This window comes from Rhinatrema bivittatum, chromosome 11, assembly GCF_901001135.1.
Source record: "Rhinatrema bivittatum chromosome 11, aRhiBiv1.1, whole genome shotgun sequence".
Lineage (NCBI taxonomy): Eukaryota > Metazoa > Chordata > Amphibia > Gymnophiona > Rhinatrematidae > Rhinatrema > Rhinatrema bivittatum.
Genome location: NC_042625.1, coordinates 23203919 through 23224909, shown reverse-complemented (window position 1 = coordinate 23224909; position 20991 = coordinate 23203919). Strand labels below are relative to the sequence as shown.

The 20991-nt window shown below is 47.9% G+C and overlaps 1 protein-coding gene across 3 annotated transcripts in view; it reads right to left on the bottom strand.

Annotated features, from left to right (window-relative positions):
- Window positions 1–20991, bottom strand: part of RAD9B (RAD9 checkpoint clamp component B) — a 255439-nt gene that overhangs the window by 112957 nt on the left and 121491 nt on the right. For all 3 annotated transcript variants that reach the window (XM_029572041.1, XM_029572043.1, XM_029572042.1), the window contains exon 7: window positions 8176–8282. In XM_029572041.1, coding sequence (XP_029427901.1) covers window positions 8176–8282 — 107 coding nt within the window. The remainder of the gene's footprint in view (window positions 1–8175; window positions 8283–20991) is intronic.

Sequence of the window (20991 nt, the reverse complement as noted above, 5' to 3'; positions counted from 1 at the left end):
ACAGATTGCTGAGTTTGCATGCACATGCCAATCCATACCAGAGGAGGACTATTGATGCATGCAGTTCCCTTTAACCTATCAGGATGGACTACATACCCGTGGGACAATGGGGTCTTTATAAACTCACCAGTGAATTACACGTTGAGGCATTTGGGTAGTAGAATACAAGAGAACGCTACCTTTTGTTGGGAATATAATAATGACAGTATCACAGGACCCAGGGTAGGGAAATACCCATATTGCAATCAAACATTCACCCTGCAACACAACATGTCTAGAAACAACACCTTCCTTAATGAGACCATTACTGAACACATGCACAATTTCACAAAATATATGTGTAATTATCAGTTCACAGGGTGCCCAGTTGGACAGGGTTGCCCCACATCCACAGCCACAGGAGGATTCAATCTGTGTAACCCTATAGCAGAAATGGTAAAACAAACCCAAAACAAGCAAAACACATCTACCAATTTGTTGGGAAACATCTGGATGTTGTGTGGACGCAGGGCATATATGAGAATCCCTGCAAGATGGACAGGTAGATGTACTCTAGGCTACATAATGCCATCCTTTTATACTACTACCAAACTGCCCAAAGGTAGAATCAGAACAGGAGAGAGTCAGTTCAAAACCCAAATGGACGAGGCACAGGCACGATGGTCTGTTTCCCCCATTAGGGGCAGCACTAAACTACCAAGATTTATGCACCCTTGCCAACTGGACCACAGCTCTATTCAACCTAACGATTAAATCCATAAAACTCCTCACAGAAGAGGTCTCACAAATGAGAGAAGTAGTATTGCAGAATCGCAATGCATTGGACATGATCTTAGCCTCAAAGGGAGGCATATGTGCATTGATTGGTTCACATTGCTGTGTATACATATCTGATTATAAAGCTAACCTCACACACACCATTGAGCAGATTGAGACTCTAATAGCCGATCGCCCTCTATACGATAACGAACCCCAGTCCCCTTGGGACTGGCTATGGTCCTGGCTCCCCGATATGGCAGGTCTCAGAAAGATAATTCCCATTGTATTACTTTGTATCTTCATTCTAATATGTTGCTGCTGCTGTATTCAATGCTTGCCCAACCTGGCTAACATACTTATACCTAAAACACAACGTAAAGATTTCCTGTAAAATATAAAAGAAAGGATGAGATGTGGAGACAAAGGCTTTGCTCAGTAGCTGGCAGACCACACTGGGCCTTGCTGCATCGACACTTCTCAGATCTCTCTGTACTTCCTTATCTGCACTAAACACACACTGAGCGTGACTGTGTCAGCATTCCTCAGATCTCTGCACTTCCTTATCTTAGGCTCACAGACAGCCCCCACCTCTTCACGAGGAGGTTGCTTGCTTCACCCAGAAACTGGCACAAGGCTATCACGCGCACAGTATAAGATGTAGTAACCAATAGCAATGAAGGCATGCACGCAGCACGCAGGCAGCATGCATTAGCACGTAGCAGTATAACCAATAGTATGCTGAATACGCTGTGGAATTCTGTAAACTCTGTATAATAAAAGAGAGCACTCGGACTGCGTTCAGGGTGCCTTCCCGAGAACTCTGCCTGACGTGTCTTCTTCCGTGTGTCATCCATCACAACACACTATCAACTAAAAAAATCAATCCTACCTCGCACAGAAAACAACCGTAGTTCACCAATGAACTCCGAAAACTCAAACAAAGTCTCAGACAGAAAGAAAACAAATGGCGCAAGGCCCCATCCCCCAGCAGACTATCTGCTTACAAATCTGCCCTCCACCTCTACAGGAATTCCACCTTCCATGGTGAGACCGCACCTTGAATACTGTGTACAATTCTGGTCGCCGCATCTCAAAAAAGATATAATTGCGATGGAGAAGGTACAGAGAAGGGCTACCAAAATGATAAGGGGAATGGAACGGCTCCCCTATGAGGAAAGACTAAAGAGGTTAGGACTTTTCAGCTTGGAGAGGAGACGACTGAGGGGGGATATGATAGAGGTGTTTAAAATCATGAGAGGTCTAGAACGGGTAGATGTGAATCGGTTATTTACTCTTTCGGATAGTAGAAAGACTAGGGGACACTCCATGAAGTTAGCATGGGGCACATTTAAAACTAATCGGAGAAAGTTCTTTTTTACTCAACGCACAATTAAACTCTGGAATTTGTTGCCAGAGAATGTGGTTCGTGCAGTTAGTATAGCTGTGTTTAAAAAAGGATTGGATAAGTTCTTGGAGGAGAAGTCCATTACCTGCTATTAAGTTCACTTAGAGAATAGCCACTGCCATTAGCAATGGTTACATGGAATAGACTTAGTTTTTGGGTACTTGCCAGGTTCTTATGGCCTGGATTGGCCACTGTTGGAAACAGGATGCTGGGCTTGATGGACCCTTGGTCTGACCCAGTATGGCATTTTCTTATGTTCTTATGTTCTATGCTCAAAGGATCCACGACCTCGTTTTCGACGATAAAGCACTATTCTCCTACGTATCCAAACACACACAAACTAGCATCCCATCTATTCCCAACGACCAAGCACAATCCAAAGTTGACGAACTGGCATTCTTCTTCCAAAGCAAAATCTCAAACCTCTTAACTCTTCTACCCCCCAGCCCTACCTCCTCTCCTAGCTCCTACCATCTCCCAAACAAAGGGATTTCTCTTGAATCGTTTGAACTTACTACCGCCCTGGAGATTCAAACGCTATTAAAGAAAATGAAACCCTCTACCCATCCCTACGACCAAATCCCAACAAAACTACTCTTGCTGGTACCCGACACCGTTTCCAAACCTCTGGCTGATATCATAAATTGCTCTTTATCACAAGGAATCTTCCCAGATGCCCTAAAACTCGCCTCTCTTAAACCTCTTCTAAAAAAAAAAAACAAACTTAGATCCAAAGGAACCCAATAACTTCCGCCCTATTTCCAATCTACCTTTTGTAGCCAAGATCATGGAGAAATTAGTCAACTCTCAACTTTCAGATTATCTCGAAGATCACAAAATACTCCACCCTACCCAATATGGGTTCCGTAAGGCACTAAGCACCGAAACCCTACTCATCTCTCTGACAGACCACCTCATCATGGGTTTGGACAAAGGACAATCCTTCTTACTAATCCTTCTTGACCTCTCGGTGGCTTTCGATACCGTAAACCATTCCATCCTCCTCAACCGACAATCTGCCTTCGGAATAACAGGAACTGCCTTCAGATGGTTCAAATATTTCCTCAGTAACAGAGGCTACAAAGTCAGAATCCACAATAAAGAGTCCCTTCGCATCAACTCCTCACTAGGAGTTCCTCAGGGCTCCTCCTTGTCCCCCACCCTCTTCAATATATACCTTCTTCCCCTGTGCCAGCTGCTAACTAACCTAAAACTAAAACATTTCCTGTACACGGACGACGTGCAAATCCTGATCCCCATAACAGAATCCATTACAAAAACACTCAAGTAGTGGGAAAATTGCCTCCGAGAGATCAACCTCCTCCTCTCTAGCCTAAACCTGATACTCAATTCAGCCAAGACTGAACTCCTCATTTCCCCGGACAACAGCGATACCCCTCAAAAGTCACTCACTAATACCTTTGTCACCCAAGCAAGAGACCTGGGATTATTAATCGACAACTATATGAATTTAAAAACATTCATCAACAACACAACCAAGGACTGCTCCTATAAAATGCAAGTACTAAAAAGAATTAAACCACTTCTACACTTTCAAGACTTCAGAACTGTCCTCCAAGCCTTCCTATTCTCCAAGATAGACTACTGCAATTCCATTTTGCTAGGTCTACCCACTTCTTCAATCAAACCACTTCAGATGCTTCAAAACGCGGCGGCAAGAATACTGACATACTCGGGCAGAAGAGACCACATTTCCCCCATCCTAAAAAATCTACACTGGCTACCAATACGTTTCAGAATTCTACACAAGTCCCTAACCATTATCCACAAAATCATCCACACCCAAGCACCTCTTAACCTTCAAATCCCTCTCAGACTACACACCTCGTCTAGACCGATCAGAGAAGCCTACAGAGGATCCCTGCACACCCCCCCAACCAAATCCACTCACCATCTAGCCACAAGAGAACGGGCCTTCTCTACACCGGGACCAACCATTTGGAATACTATTCCCCCTGAACTCAGACAAAACCCTGCCTGTTGACATTTAGAAAAAGGCTTAAGACTTGGTTATTTAAACAAGCCTTTCCCTAAATTCACTGATTCGCCATAGATAAGGTCACTGATTCACCACAGCAAATATTATGGAACACTCAGCACACTGCAAATAATTATCCTTATATTTGAGTTACCTATGCTTTGTCTTCTTCTTCCCCAGTTCTATCACCCCTGTTTTATTGTAACTTTTGCTTCTTTACTATGTTAATGTTTAAGGGTATTGTACCCCAGTTTTCTGTAAACCGACATGATATGATACTATCATGAATGCCGGTATAAAAAAGCACCAAATACATAAATAAATAAATAAATGAGATATCGGCCTTGAGGATCAGCAATTTCTTTAGTAATGTTAAGAGGGAACCGCTTGTGAGTCAAAATTGCCACTCCCGCTGACTTTGAAGAGGCTGAGGCAAACCGGACTTCCCCCACCCAGTCGTGGTGCAATTTAATGTGTTCAGCATCAGTGAGATGAGTCTCTTGCATATACGCCACTAGTGCATCCCTTTTCTTCAACAATGAGAGCACCTTAGAGCACTTAATGGGTGAGTGGAGCCCACAAACATTCCAAGAAACAAAACATGTGGGCTTACTTATAGCCTACTCACACCAGAAAGAAATAGCAGCCGGATTTACAAGAATTCCAAGGCGGTAGCCCTCCCAGCTGAGGCTCCCCCCCTACACTCCCCCCACCAAGGAAGCTGAGGGATTAGAATTATATTTAAGAGAAAGTCTCTCTCACTCACCAGTATTAACGTACATTCTATGTCCCCCCCAATGCCTCCATCCTATCCAAACCCCTTCTTCCCCAAACACTCCCCCCCACCTCTTCCCTTCCCCACCCTCCCAATTCAACTTGACTTCCTGTCCCCCATCTCCCCAACCCTTTTTCCCTCAAAACTCCCATAAGGGAAGTATAGAGATCATGTTGAGATGTGTCCGGGCCAACCTCAGTTCCAACCGCCGGCTGAACGAACCTTGTCCAGGCCTTGGACCCTGAGAGACCCTACCTCATAAAAGGACCCCCCTGCGCCTCCAAGCAGGAATTCCCCCCCCCCCCCCAAATACTGTAGTCAAAGAATTAGGACCACCGAAATTAGTTAGAAATTAACAGAACAAACAAGCCAACATGTCCTTTGTAACATTACTGCTCAGGAACAGACAGGTATCGCAAGTGGGGAACCCAAAAAAAAACCCCCACAAGCGCTCCTATGGGAATGAGTCCCTGCAATACTGTGTGAAGTTGGAGAAAATACATAGAGAAAGCAGCTCAACAGGCCCCCAATTTCTGGACTCGCCCGTCAGAACTCCCAGTCGGGATCAGTACTCCACATATCAGATGTTCATAATCAACTGTCACACAAAGCTGTGTCGGTGGCCCAAGCAAATTAGCACAAGGTATTAGGCCCAACAAGAGAAGAAACCCCAAAATAACAAGTACAAAAAATGCCAAGGTTTCAGGCCATTAACTGCAAACAAAAAAAATGCTCCCAGGCCACGGTAGGTAACCATGGGGCTATCTTCATCCTGACTTCAGTTCAGTAAGCCCATGAAAAAACACCCCTGCACGCACTGTACACAGGGAAGAAGCCAATTCAAGCATGGCAATAACACCCACGGTCAGGGTAACTTCACTTCAGCTGGCCAGGGAGTCCAAGAAAATCTTTGCCAAATCCGCCGATTCAAAGTTGTGGACTTTTCCCACGTGCCCAACCCGCAATCGGGCAGGAAACAATAGGGCAAATTTTAATCCGCAATTGTGTAGAGAGGAGCAAATAGAGGAAAAACCCCATCGTGCCTCGGACACTGAGGCAGAGAAGTCCTGGAAGACTTGAATAGAGGAATTCTGGAATATCAGGTCAGATTTTGATCTAGACGCCCGCCATATCTTTGCCCTATGCACCAAATTCAAGATTTTGGCTATAATGAGCCGCGGGCGCCCTGAGGACGCATTCTTCGCTCCAAGCCGGTGTGCCCACTCCACCACCAGCTTCCCTTGCAGGTGGGGCAGCACGAGTACCTCCGGGAGCCAGGTTTCCAAAATTGAGCAAAGTGACCACTCCCTGATATGTTCTGGGAATCCCAGAAACCTCAGATTGTCTCGTCTGGCCCTATTTTCTAATTCGTCCATTTTGGCCTGCAAGGCCTGTAAGGTTTTATCTTGGGCTGCCATTTTAGGGACAGTAGCAAGCGCTGTGTCTTCCAGTGCTGAAATCCACACCTCGGCGGCATCCAACCTTGGGGGTAGTGCCACTATAGAATCTCTGATCTCCCCTAATTGCGCTGTGATCACAGCCCATTTTTCATCCAGGGCCTCCCGAATCGCGTCTTTGATGTCAGCGAGCATTAGCGGCAGCGGGGTGGAGGGAGACTCATGGTCTGCGGCGGCTGCCATCTTTGGTTCGGGAGTCCTCGGTTTTTCTTTCTCCTTTTTGCTTGTCTTAGTCGTCATCAGTTGTGTTGGCGGATTCCTTAAGCGAACACTGGACATAAGCCTTGTCCCCTTTATAATCCGACTGTTTTGCAGGCGGTGGCGCACGAAGATGAATCGCGATAGTTGAGGCGGGCCCGGAGCCAGGAAGAAACGCGGCCTCCCAGCTACCACATCCTCCTTTAATTTGAATTTAAAAATTTACCTGAGCTCAGCCTTCTCTGGCTGAGAACAGGAATGGGTCCTGGCTACAGGAGGGAGAGAGCAAAAGCCTTCACTGAAGAGCCTCTCTCGGCCTGCATCTGCTAATTTCCTAAGGCCACGCCAGTCAAGGCTATCGGACTGAGAGCTTTCTACTGAGGGAGGCAAGCAGTGCTATATAATCATCTCATCTTCTAGGGTTTTTTTTTCATTTTTCACAGGCAATCCCCAGTAGGAAAATGCACGTCCACTATCTGCTGGAGATGGAGAATATCGGCAGGCTGATGTTGAGGCTGGACTATATATTCATGACATCAGCTTCTTACTCTTGTCTCCATCTGCTGGCAGCAGTGCATAACCCACTAGTGGGGATTAGCCTGCCTGAATGCAGAGGAAATTATATTTCTGGCTTATCATAATATTACACAAAAAATAGTTCCTGCTAAAATGATCTGTGAGGACTGAAAGCTCATTGTATAACATCAAGATATAAAAACAGTTTTTGATGAGCCAATAAAAGATATTGCAACTTTTAAAATACCATAGCTTATCAACACAAAACTTGGTTTATAAATGGGCCGATACAGTAAAGTCCGTGGGAGAGCGGGCAAACGCCCACTCTCCCAGCGCGCGCTCAGGCCATTCTCCTGTGCGTGCAATTCAGTATGCAAATTAGGCCCAGCGGTAAAAACAGGTAAAAAGAGGCGCTAGGGACACTAGCGCGTCCCTAGCGCCTCTTTTTGGACCGGAACGGCAGCTGTCAGCGGGTTTGACAGCCGATGCTCAATTTTGCCGGCGTTGGTTCTCAAGCCTGCTGACAGCCACGGGTTCGGAAACTGGACGCCGGCAAAATTGAGCGTCCAGTTTTCGACCCGCGAGCCGACTTCAAAATTTTTTTTTTTAAACTTTTGGTAACTTTCGGGACCTCCGACTTAATATCGCCATGATATTAAGTCGGAGGGTGCATAGAAAAGTAGTTTTTACTGCTTTTCTGTGCACTTTCCCGGTGCCCAAAGAAATTAGCGCCTATCTTTGGTAGCTAATTTCTGAAAGTAAAATGTACGGCCTGGCTGCACATTTTCCTTTCTGAATCGCGCGGGAATACCTAATAGGGCAATCAACATGCATTTGCATGTTGCGGGCGCTATTAGGTTCGGGGGGGTTGGACACGTGTTTTCGATCCCTTACTGAATAAGGGGTAACGCTAGCACGTCGAAAACGCGCGTCCAATCGAGGGTTAACAGTGCGCTCCGCCGGAGCGCACTGTACTGTATTGGCCCGAAAGTCAGTTAATAAAAGCTTAGAAAATATGATCAAGTATCTGCAGTTAGTTTTAATACAATGTAAAAATTATCTTCACCCTCAGTTCCTTAAGGCAAAATGTTACTTCAGAGTCAACCCCAATTTGAAAGTAGTCAAATTCATCTGGACCAAGTTGTATTTCAGTGTGCACGGTCTTTGTAAAATCTGCAAAAACAAAAAGCAACCGATCATTGGAAAGAAAAACATGCTAAACAGCCTTGGTTCTGTTTCTCTCTACTTGTAGCTACAAATGGGAAAGTTGGTAGCCACAAAGTACCCCTGCTAATTGCTCTCAAATCTTACATGTTGCAAAATTCAATCCCCCCCTCCAAGTCCCTTTCTTGCCCCCAAAATTTCATTCACCTACCTCTAGCAGTTTTTGAGTTATAAGGAGGACCCACATGGACACCAGTATGAACTGAGGAGGAGCTATCTGTTATGTGTTTTTTAAACTTATTTCTCTTATTGTTATTTTTTTTTTAATATCAGTTACATTTCATTATGCATATTGATTTGTAACCCGCCAAGTACTTTGCGTTGTGCAGGCTAGAAATTTGTTTTCAAATTAAATTAAAAACATCAGCTGTTATTTACTAAAGATCTGATGTTGCAGTCCCGACCGCTTCCCTTCTGTTAGGGCTCAGGCCCGCCTACCTCCGCTTCAGTGATCACGGCATTCCGCCCGCTCCGGACCCCGGGGGCTTCTCTCACTCCACGTGGCGGCCGCCATTACGGGCCTGCTTCCCTTCGGTCTCGTGCGCACGCGAGGACGTCCGTCTTGAGCGTCCAGCTCCCGGAAGCCCGGCCTCGCCCGCGCTGCTGACATCACGCCCAATTCCCGATAGAACCGGCGTTCAGACTCTCTCTCAACGCCTTGCAACGAGGTTCACAACTTCTTAGTTGCTCCCAGTTGCGTTCCTGTTGATCTCCACGTTGCCTGCTTCTGACTCCGGTTTGCTTCTGACTCCGCTTCAGCTAGCTGCCTGCCTCTGACTCCGGTTTGCTTCTGACTCCGCTTCAGCTCGCTGCCTGCCTCTGACTCCGGTTTGCTTCTGACTCCGCTTCAGCTCGCTGCCTGCCTCTGACTCCGGTTTGCTTCTGACTCCGCTTCAGCTCGCTGCTGCTTCTGACTCCGCTTTGCTTCTGACTCCGCTTCAGCCTGCAGCCAGCCTCTGACTCTGGTCTGCTTCCGACTCCGCTTCAGCCTGCAGCCAGCCTCTGACTCCGGTTTGCTTTTGACTCCGCTTCAGCCTGCAGCCTGCCGCCTGCCTCCGACTCCGGTTTGCTTCTGACCCCGCTTCAGCCTGCAGCCTGCTTCAGACTCCGGTTTGCTTCTGACCCCGCTTCACCCACTGCCTGCCTCTGACTCCGGTTTGCTACAGACTCTGCAGCCGCCCGCTGCCCTGCTTTCAGCCGGCCCTCGGCTCTGCACAGCCGGTCCCCAGCCTTCCGGGTACCATGGACTTCCTATTCACTCTGCTTGCTCTGGTCCCGGCCTACGCCCCACCACAGCCTTCTGGACATTCTGTAAACAGCTCCCAGTCCTGAGGACCCAGGACCCTACGGGCTCCTCCCGGGGGGTCCCTGGGTGAACCCTTCCAGCTTGTGGCTCCGCCCCCCGGCCTACCCTGTCTCCCTAGGTAGGTCGGCCCAAGGGTCCTCCAGCAGCATCAAACTGCAACATCTGAGGCAGCCTATGCCATGCACGCGCAGACAATTGTGAATTTTAGAGCAAATGGTTTCTGTAGTGATATAAACTGAACATGATGGAAATGTCATCAGTACTTCAAGAAGTTGTTCACTTTATCCACTTTATTTTGTTTTATGGCTTTATATTTACAATAATCTCATGTTGTACAGCAAGTCAATCAAAATTATGAAGAAAACAATTTGAGTCTGCTTCTCGGTTTTTTCCAGTTTACTTTGTTACTGTGGAAGTTAGCAGTGGTATTAATATTTTGTAAAGGAAGATTAGTCCCAAGGCTTATGTACAGTATCTGGGTTTCCTTCTGCAAACTGTAGGAAGACCCACTTAACTGGGATACAATCTGGATACCTGTCCCTCTTTAAATATATAAGCTGCTCCTTGGCAGGAGAAACTGTTGAGAAAGGGGTGTTTAGTGTGCCCTTGGGCCTCAGCCAGACCCCAGACGAATCCAGGGCCGAACCGATGGGTGACAGCGTGTCCCAGCATGGCTAAACATGGTCTTACCCTCTGCCGGGCCTGCAAGCTCCCAGAGCCAACAACAGATGATGTTGGTAGGGGAACGGTCCTCCGACTGTTCCGAGCCCTTTCGGACCTGCTGCGAGGAACAGCATGGAGCAGCAGGCCGGCCTGAGGTTGAGGGCAGGCGGGCCTTGACACGTAGACAGGACTATGGTCGATGCGACAGCATCACAGACGAAGACACTTGGGTTGATGCAACGGCATCATGGACGAAGACACTTGGAACTTGACAACAGCTGGGAGGAAGGACATTTGCACTGTCTCTCAGGGCGCCCTACTCAGGCCACCCGCGGGACTGAGTCGCGGACCACCCTGTCCCACTGCGCGCCCTACACAACCCTTGGAGGCTGGTCACGGACCATGAGGAGAGCGGGGCAAGCGCAGGGAAGACCCAGGCAAGGAGGAACTTCAATGACGGAATCGATGTCACCCGAAGTTCCATCTATGGCTGGCGGCAACAGAGGATCCGGAACACAGGGACCAATCCCACCTGCAGACTACTCCATTCTCGGGCACACACCATCCGAGAACCACAGCTCTACAGGAACAGAAGGCTCAGGAGCACCAGACGAAGACGGAGGGAAGAACATCTTGGAAGGCAGGAACATCAGGAGGTGGAAGATCATGATGAGACATCAGGAAATGGACCAGGACCTCAGGCAAGACATCAAGACACGAAGAAGTGGTAGAAGGCAGACGAGACGAGGAGCTCCATGAAGAACAGAAGACCTTACAAGGTTCTGGCAGGCAGGAGCCTCCAAAGGTATGTCGCTCAGATGCAAGGCAACGACAGACTGAGAAGACAGCTCTTTTATAGGGCTCAAGCAGGAAGTCCATCCCTAGGTGGGGCCAGCACACTTCCTGTGCCTGGCCCTTTAAATCTGGCAGAGAGGTGCGCGCCGGCGCCTAAGGAGCAGGGCTGTGCAGGACCATGGACAGCGGCCTGCACAGTGTCTGTGCATACAGACGCAGGCTAGGCCTGAGGAGCAGGCCCTGACGTTGGCAGCGGCTCCAGCCGCTGCGGGGAGCCCCGGGGCGGTTCCAGCCGCCGGATGGGACCGGGGCTTGCGGCCTAGCACCACGAAGATGGCAATCCCGTCAGGGGTGGTCTCAGCCCCGCAGATGGCAGGAAAGTCCGCAGCTCCGGCCGCGGTGAAGAGGACAAATCCGGGCGGCCTCCGGGCCACGTGAGCCAGGCGAGACTGTGGCTCCAGCTGCGTGGGAGAGGCCCAACGGTGGTGTCCATGCAGCGTCGGGGGAACAGCAGCGTGGTAAGTGAGTCTGCTCGCGGGGGAACCCGCGGGCAGCACAGTTCATAACAGAAACCATGATGTAAGCAAGTATGACAGTGAGGCTTTTTTTTCAAGTGCATTTTTCTTAGGAACTGAACATCCTAATAAAATCCCAATGTTTTTGTCAACTTTTGGGTATGATGGATATGGGATTAGATGCCAAACAATTGTGTCAGCAAAATGAGAAGCTAAATATAGTGTACTTTTCAAATGGAGAACAGTTATGATCAGTTTTTAACAGCAGAGATTCCCAAGCATCTGACCATAGCATTTCCTTTCATCCCGTTTTGGCTCCAGCAACAATCAGCATAGTTAAGAAAAGCAAAAGTTTTCATTCACTCCCATCACAAAGAATTGCTGAAATCCTTTTGTACTCCTTACCATGTTCTGCTTTTGTTCATTACCCCAGTAATAAATGTTTGTACACAGGACTTGTGGGACAGGAGGGAGCTGGGTGTGAATTAAGTGGTGAATTTGTATGCTCACGGGCCCAAAATAATAGAATACAAACAAGAAAGATGATGAAAACTGTCCTGGACAAGGATTAATAGACTGCAGGCAGTCACGCTCTATGGCTGGAAGCTGAGATACTTCATCACGATGTGGACAGGAACAAGTAGGCTAGCTGGCATGAGCTGGACCCTTCCTTGAAAACAGAGTTTCATTTCATAACCTCCAGCAGAGACAGCAGGAAGCTACACACACACACACACACACACACACACACACACACACACACTTACTTCTTGCCTGTAACAAATTTTAGCGATATATCACTTGATAAGGACTATCACTTGGAACATGGTCAAGTCATGATTTTTGCTTTTATTCTTTGTTGATTCTGTTTTGTCACACAGGTGTATGTGTGTTCACACACCGAGACCATAATTAAGACTAGTGGTTCCCAATCTGTTTCATGCTGCAGCACATCTGGCAGTAAGTTCACTGCATCATGGCACACCAAAATGAATACATTTTAATAATGGAAAAAATGAATAAAAATATTAAGACTGTCTGGAGCCCCCCTTAGGCACCAAAACTTTGGGGGACCCCCCTGCTCTCAGCAAGTTACATCATTTTTTTATATCAATTATTTTCCAATTTTTGAAAATTGTGCTTTACTTTCTTTCTGCTTATGGTTTCTCTTTGTTCAATTATTTCTGGATACTAAGATTTTATAAATGTGCTCCTTTTTAGGGGGCAATCTTCAGTAGCCTACTTAGATGCAAAGTTTGCAGGTAGTTTTGCAACCGTGAAGCTGATGAGTAATTTTCAGAGAAACTTTGTGCATAGGTTTTTTGTTTTTTTTTTTTAAAGAATTTGCTTATGTGGGTACACGGGCACAAAAGTCCCCACGGACCTTGCACCTCCTTCTGAGGGCGAGGGAAAAGAGGGGGGAAAAGTAAATATGCAAATTTGAAAATGCCATTCTGCATACATATGTACCTCCCCTGACCTAAACCCCAAGAAAGCAAGTGTTGCTTACCTGTAACAGGTGTTCTCACAGGACAGCAGGATGTTAGTCCTCACATATGGGTGACATCACAGGATGGAGCCCTGTACAGAAAACTTTTCTGTCAAAGTTTCTACAAAGCTTTGAATGACACTGGCACACTAAGGGGCGGATTTTAAAAAGCATTTACATGCGTAAATCTGGGTTTTACGCATGTAAATGCACTTTACTCGAGTTAGTGGGCTTTTGAAAATTGCTACAATATATGCCATTGAATCGTCCATAGGATTTATTCGCATAAGTGCACTTTACGTGAGTAAATGGCTTTTGAAAATTGCTACAATAGTAGTTACATTTATGCGCGTAACTCCTTTGAAAATTACCCCCTGAGTGCGCACTGAGCATGCTCAGCCTGCAATTATCCCTGTGAGCCATAGGTGTCTCCCTCAGTCTCGTCTTATAGCTAAAAGCGCAAGCGAAACTAAAATAAAAGTAAAAACGTATACAGACCCAACTCCGCGGGGTGGCGGGTGGGTTTCGTGAGGACTAACATCCTGTTGTCCTGTGAGAACACCTGTTACAGGTAAGCAACACTTGCTTTCTCATAGGATAAGCAGTATGGTAGTCCTCACATATGGGTGAGTACCGAGCTGAGGATGCCTGAGAGCGCACCAAATGCACCCAAGACGCGCGAAAGGCGCAATGACGGGGGTGGAATTTGGAACGGAGGGCATCCTGAAACCCTTAATGGGTTGGTGGAAGGATGTTGGGTAGTTAAATCGAAAAGAATAAGAGTAAACGGACTGGCCAAACATGGAGCATGCCGGCTAGTCGTATCTAAGCAATAATGGGCTGCAAAGGTATGGAGAGAACTCCAGGTTGCAGCCTGATAAATATGTACAAGCAGCAGCTGTTACGAGCGCGCACGGGCGCGGTCGTCTCGAGCTGGTGGTGAGCCCTTGGACCACGGCAGGACTCAAGGAGGAGCCCCAAGCCACACTGTGGTAGGTGAGCTGGGCAGGCATGGTGAGCCAGGCGGGTACAGAAGCAGGGGAGCAGGCACGGAGTCTGACCCTCAGCCGGACCTGCACGCCCATGGTAGCCAACACTGGGAAGTTGACTGATGAACGGTCCTCCGACTGTTCCCGGCCCTTTCGGACCTGCCGCTGGGATCGGCAATGGGCAGCAGGCCGGACAGAGGCGAGGGCAGACAGAGTCCTTTACACTGAAGACGTCAGACGGGGGCTGAAGCAGACATCCAAGACAGGCTGAAGCAAGACGTTGGAGACATCAGGGCAAAGGCTGAAGCAGACATCATAGACAAGGCTGGAAGGAAACATGGCACTGTCCATCAGGGTGCCCTACTCAGCCCACCCGTGGGACTGAGTCGCGGACCACCCCGTCCCAGACGCGCCCTACACAGCCCAGGAAGGCTGGTCGCGGACCACACTGAGGAAAGGAGGGTGCAGGGAAGACAAAGCAGAAGATCCAGGCGAACAGGAACTCCGATGCTGGGATACTGACATCCGAAGCCCCTTCGGCTGGCAGGCAGGGAAGCTCCAGAGCCCGGGGGACGAATCCCTCCTGTTGCCCACTCCAGGGCCCAACAGGACATAAGGCTCAGGAACCAGACGAGGACATAGGGCAGAACAACCGGAACTGGAACAGGAACAGGATCAGGCAGCTTCAGGAACAGACATCAGGTAATACGTCAAGGCAGACATCAGGTAACATCAGATAGCAGACATCCGGGCAGAGACAGGACAAGGAGCCATCAAACATGGAGGACCTGGATCAGCACGGTTACAGGCGACTGTAATGCTCAATCCGAAGGCCAGTTGCAAATGACAAGAAAGTCCTTAAATACTGGAGGTTGTAGGCAACTCCCTAGGAGGAGCTTGCCAGGACCGCCCACCACTGGCCCTATAAGTGGTGTAGAGAGCTGCGGGCCGGCCCCTAGGAGAAGGGCGTCGCCAAACAGGAAGTCCAAACACAGAGGCATGCAAGCCATAGGCACAGCTAGGCCTCTCAGGCCCTGGAGCAAGTCCCGGATGGAACACAGGCCCTAGAGCTGTGTCTGCTTGGCCTCCAGTCCTGTAGTGCTGTCTCTCTTGGGCCTCCAGCCCTGTGTCTTTGAGTCTCCTGGGCCTCCAGCCCTGCTGCTCCTCCTGAGCCCTGCTGCTGCTGCTGCCTGCTGGTTCCAGCTACTGCTGCTTCCTGCTTCCAGCCTCCTGCTTGCTTTTTCGGCCACGTGTGTCCTAGTGGCCTCTTGTTTTGTCACCCCTCCTACCTTCCCTTCCTTTGTCCCCTGCTAGTAGTCTCCGGCGCCCTCGCAAGGGGCGCTGGGGTGCAATGGATTCTCCTTCCCTTTCTTTAGTTGTCTGTTTCTCCCTGTTTCTTTAAGGGGCGGGGCGGCCTTTGGCCGCCCCCGCCTCCTCCCCACCCACAATAGAAGAGGCATGCAAGCCATAGGCACAGCTAGGCCTCTCAGGCCCTGGAGCAAGTCCCGGATGGAACACAGGCAAGGCCCTGGCTTCGGAGCAGCCTCCGGTGGAAGGTGAGAGACCACCTGTAGCGCAGCAACAGGGGGGATCGTAACAGCAGCGGCTGAGGGGAAGCTATTAAGGCTGGTACGGATGCAACAGAGTGTGGTTACACACAGTGATGTAGTGGAATGTCTGCTTGTTGGTAGGAAAAAGAAATACAGACCGTCAATTAGGAGGAATAGGTCTGTTTGCCCACTGGAACTCGCAGCTTGACTCTTGCCACAGAAGGGAAGAGTTAGGTGGAATTCCTATGGAATGTAGTGCGATCTAGATAGAATGCAAGTGCACTATTACTGTCCAAGAAGTGGAAAAAACCCTCTCACTTTGGTGAGAGAGAGATGTTGGGAAAAATGGACAGAGTATATTCTGAGTAAGGTGAGATGCAACATCTACCTTAAGAAAGATATGAAGTTGAATATGTAAAACCACTCGGTCACGGAGGAACGCGGGGTCGGATGAGTATGTAACAAGGTGTGTAACTCACTGACCCTGTTGGCAGAAATGACATTTATGAGGGAAAGAATTTCCCATGTCAAACTGTGAAATGAGAGGAATGGAAAGGCTCGAACGGAGATCATAAGAGACTTATAAGGATAAGATATAGGTTGCATTTCGTGACTAGTGAAAATAGAGGCGGCTTGATCAGTGGATAATCCATGGTAAGCTGACTCAGAAGGGGTTTACCATTAATCGGGTATCCCCACTCCAAAACAATACACCAATTGGAACAGAGATGTATGTATGTGGAGGATGTCTGAGGAGCAGAATCCGAGGGAGGAAGAGAAAAGAGTGGTGTAGAAAAAGAAAAAGGGAAATACCCTTTTTTATGCGTCATGTGGTAAATCATGCCATTTTGAATGGTAGGATTTAGGTGTGGAAGGTTTTGTGACGCTACCAGTACTTGAGAACATCAGTGAGTCTACGATTTGAGACTGACTTGTGAGAAGGCGAATTGGGTTACTGGTATGATAGATTGAGAAGTATGGGAACCATACTAGTGTCGGCCAGGACGTGGGTCTGAGGAACAGTGAACCCCGTCCCGGTTCAACATTAGAAGTGTGCTGGCTATGAGAGGCAGCAGAAGAGACACATTTAAGAGGCCCTTGATGGAAGAAAGGCGTCTATGGGAATGCATTGGAAACATGTGTGGGGAGAAGAATCTGTGCACCATATGGTTCAACTTGGACGCAGAGGGCAAATTCGGTTGACCTCAGCGTTAGAAGATCTTTCCCGCTACACATGTAGTCCGAGACCATTCGAGAGGATGGAAACCTACATGGAGAAGGTCTGCTAGTGCGTTTAGTAAATCTCTTAGATAAGTGGCCCGAGGATACATGGAGTGAGCAAGGGCGAAGGGTAGAGCTGCGCAGCTTCCTTGCAGAGCAGCTAAGAGGTTATGCGTGCTTGTGTGTTGGAAAGCACATTGTCCCTATGCTGTCTGTCTGTATGTACAAAGATTTTTGCAGAAGCAGTATTGTTCCTGTTTACCCCTATTTAGCCTACCCTCTTTTTTAACTATTCCCTACACTTATTCATGTTATCTTGATGAGTTATTGTTGTCTATTTAATATTTAATAATTATGTTCTTATGTTCAGAAACTCTGTTTAATGTAACGCCTCAACCGCGACAGTTTTGTTCTATGTAAACCGACCTGATTTGATATTTGTATTGAGAAGGTCGGTATATAAAAATCCTAAATAAATAAATAAATAAAAATTGGAAGGCATAAGGGCTTAATGCATGGCTACAGGAGGACCTTGCAAGACTGGAAGATTGGGCATCCAAATGGCAGATGAAATTTAATGTGGACAAGTGCAAGGTGATGCGCATAGGGAAAAATAACCCTTGCTGTAGTTACACGATGTTAGGTTCCATGTTAGGAGCTACCACCCAGGAAAAAGATCTAGGCATCATAGTGGATAATACTTTAAAATCGTCGGCTCAGTGTGCTGCAGCAGTCAAAAAAGCAAATAGAATGTTAGGAATTATTAGGAAGGGAATGGTTAATAGAACGGAAAATGTCATAATGCCTCTGTATCGCTCCATGGTGAGACCGCACCTTGAATACTGTGTACAATTCTGGTCGCCGCATCTCAAAAAAGATATAGTTGCGATGGAGAAGGTACAGAGAAGGGCAACCAAAATGATAAAGAGGATGGAACAGCTCCCCTATGAGGAAAGGCTGAAGAGGTTAGGGCTGTTCAGCTTGGAGAAGAGACGGCTGAGGGGGAATATGATAGAGGTCTTTAAGATCATGAGAGGTCTTGAACGAGTAGATGTGACTCGGTTATTTACACTTTCGAATAATAGAAGGACTAGGGGGCATTCCATGAAGTTAGCAAGTAACACATTTAAGACTAATCGGAGAAAATTCTTTTTCACTCAACGCACAATAAAGCTCTGGAATTTGTTGCCAGAGAAGGTAGTTAGTGCAGTTAGTGTAGCTGGGTTCAAAAAAGGTTTGGATAAGTTCTTGGAGGAGAAGTCCATTAATGGCTATTAATCAATTATACTTAGGGAATAGCCACTGCTATTAATTGCATCAGTAGCATGGGTTCTTCTTAGTGTTTGGGTAATTGCCAGGTTCTTGTGGCCGGGTTTTTGGCCTCTGTTGGAAACAGGATGCTGGGCTTGATGGACCCTTGGTCTGACCCAGCATGGCAATTTCTTATGTTCTTATGTACAAGCTCCAGGAAGTTCATGTGAAACTGTGCCTGGAGTGGAGTAGACGCATATTGGGTTGAGAAACCTTTAGGTCAAACTTTACAACCCTGAGTAAATGCGAGCATGAGCAGAATCAGACTAAGTTTTTGTTCTAGATCTGCAATATGGATGAGGGACGAAAGCGGTTGGACAGCTTAGACTCACTGATAATGGAATTTCACTGAATCTAACTCAAAGCAGTTTTCTATGAGGAAAGTGCATAGTGAAAAAACCCCATGGCCCGACAATGAAGAATTGAGGGGCTGAGGTTATGGAAAATGTACACAGGGACATGTGAGAATTTATTAGAATGTCTGCGCGTATGCTGGACAGAAGGTCATTATGACTGTGGTGTCCAGAAGTGTTGTGTAAGGGATTTATGGCAGTGACAGTAATCCCAGTTAGTAAATGTATAGTGAGTCATGAAGAAGTTAGAGCTCCTTGACTGGACTGACTGTGGTTATGCAGCTGTCCATGCAAGGAAAAGCGTGAATGATGTTGCACGCCACAGAGAAACAGCAGTCACTGATAGTGATTCAATGAATACCCCATTTGCCAAAGCTGGTGCAACCGGCAGAGCTTGGGATTGTAATATTGTTAACTCACCATGAAGCACATAGAAAGATTAGAGGTAATGTATTAACTGCGATATGGAAGCATGGTAACGAGAGATAACATTTTACCTGTGCCTTCTGAAGAAAGTTGGTATTTCTGAGGTCCAGGATGGGCAGAGAGTAACTACTTTCTATTGAAAGAAAGAATAGTGTAACTAAAACTCCCCAACCCCCCTTCCCCCCTCTGTGCTTTGTTGCCTCTGGGGGAGTGTACCAGGAACTTTGGTACAAAGTGGGGTGGCCACTCTGATATCCGGCCAGTTGGGAGACCAGGAGGTGTCCAACTGGAGGGGCTGATGTAATCTGGATATCATGTAACCTCCCATGGGAGCATGAGCGGTAAAGTCTTACCCGCATTTCTGTGTGCTGCACAAGGAGACATCGAGACCTGTTTAGCAGATCAGCGAATGCACCTGGAACTTTGGTTCTGAAGCAGAAACCAGAAGCCAGAGCATTAATCAGTACAGAGCCTAAGCCCTGATGCAATCCCAAAGAAATGATAGAGAGGTTCTCCTGGTATTGTGGCTGTCATAGCGATATGTGACACTAATACGGTTCTTGGAAGGTACATGACCTAGAACTTTTCGAACCATGTGGCTCGAATTAGAGAACACATCTCAATGGGAATGCCGCAGAAGTGGGTACTTATCATACGACGTGGATCGCCGAAGGACGAGCTGGTGAAGATTGCTGGCTCCGTGGATTTCAGGAGTCATCGAGGGAGTAGACGTTACTCTCAACTCTGATGCCTGGTACGGTGGCGTAGGTATAGAGGAGACAGGCTAAGCGTGGCTGGCGCTACCACGGTAGTATTTTGTGGAGGGCCACAATCCCCCACCGATGTCGGTGGGGCATGCCTCAGGAACAGGGGAGCTGATTAACAGCTCGTGAACCCGGCCCTCGTCGCAGCGGCTCGATGTCTCGTGACGCCAGTGCAGAATTCTTCAGAACTCGTTCCGGTGTTTCTGGAGCACCAAGGACTGCCAATACTGTGCGGAACAGTGTCGATGGCAGTGGTGATGTTGCTCGGCCCGAGCATTATCCAGCATCGAGAAGGATAGCACCAATGTGCTGGATGGTGTCGGTGGTGGACGGTCACTGTGTCGGTGACGATGCATGCCACGGTGCTCGGCCTGGTCTTTCCCAGCGCCGAGATGAATGCCCTCGCTGTCTTGGATAGCAACTGATGACGGACTGTCAGCATGCCTGCACTGCTCCTGGCACTATGTAGTGTCGTAGGCTAATACGGGGCTTTAATAAGAACCCAAAGCATGGAGCACTGTGTTTAGGCGAGGGCATTATGTGGCGGTGCTATGTCGGTATTGACGGTGTCGATGGCAGCCGAAGTGGCCTCGAGGGTATCGTCAAAAATATATATGAAAAAACGGCGATGACTCGGCCAGAGCAATGATGACAGTGATGGAAGCACTGACGGCATTGGCGTAGGTATCTATGGGAACGATGTGGCATCGAATAATCGAAAAAACATCATTGGCATTGGAAAAATGATATCGGCATCAACGGTGTCGAAGACAACGATGAAAATGACGTGGGCATCGATGTATGGAGGCGGGCACCGACGGCATCGTTGGCATGGCCACGGGCATCAACGGCATGGCCAAGGCCATCGACGGTATCAATTGGATTGACTCGGGCACCAATGGCATCCATGGCATCGATGGCACAGACATGTGCACCGATGGAATCAACATTGGCATGGATGGAATTGGCATTGGCATTGATGGAATCCACTTTGGCATCGATGGAATTGACATTGACATCAATGTCACCCATGGAATTGGCATTGGCATCGATGCCCATCGATGGAATCGATCCTCGCATCGATGTCCATCGATGGAATGAACCTGGGCATTGATGGAAATGTCCTAGGCATCGATGGCATCAAGAAAATAGAGGATGGCATCAATGGAAATGACCCTGGCATCGATGGAAGTGCCCCGGGCGACAGTGGCATTGACCCAGGCATGGATGGCACCGACAAGACAAGGTGTACGTTGATGGCATCCATCCAGGCAAT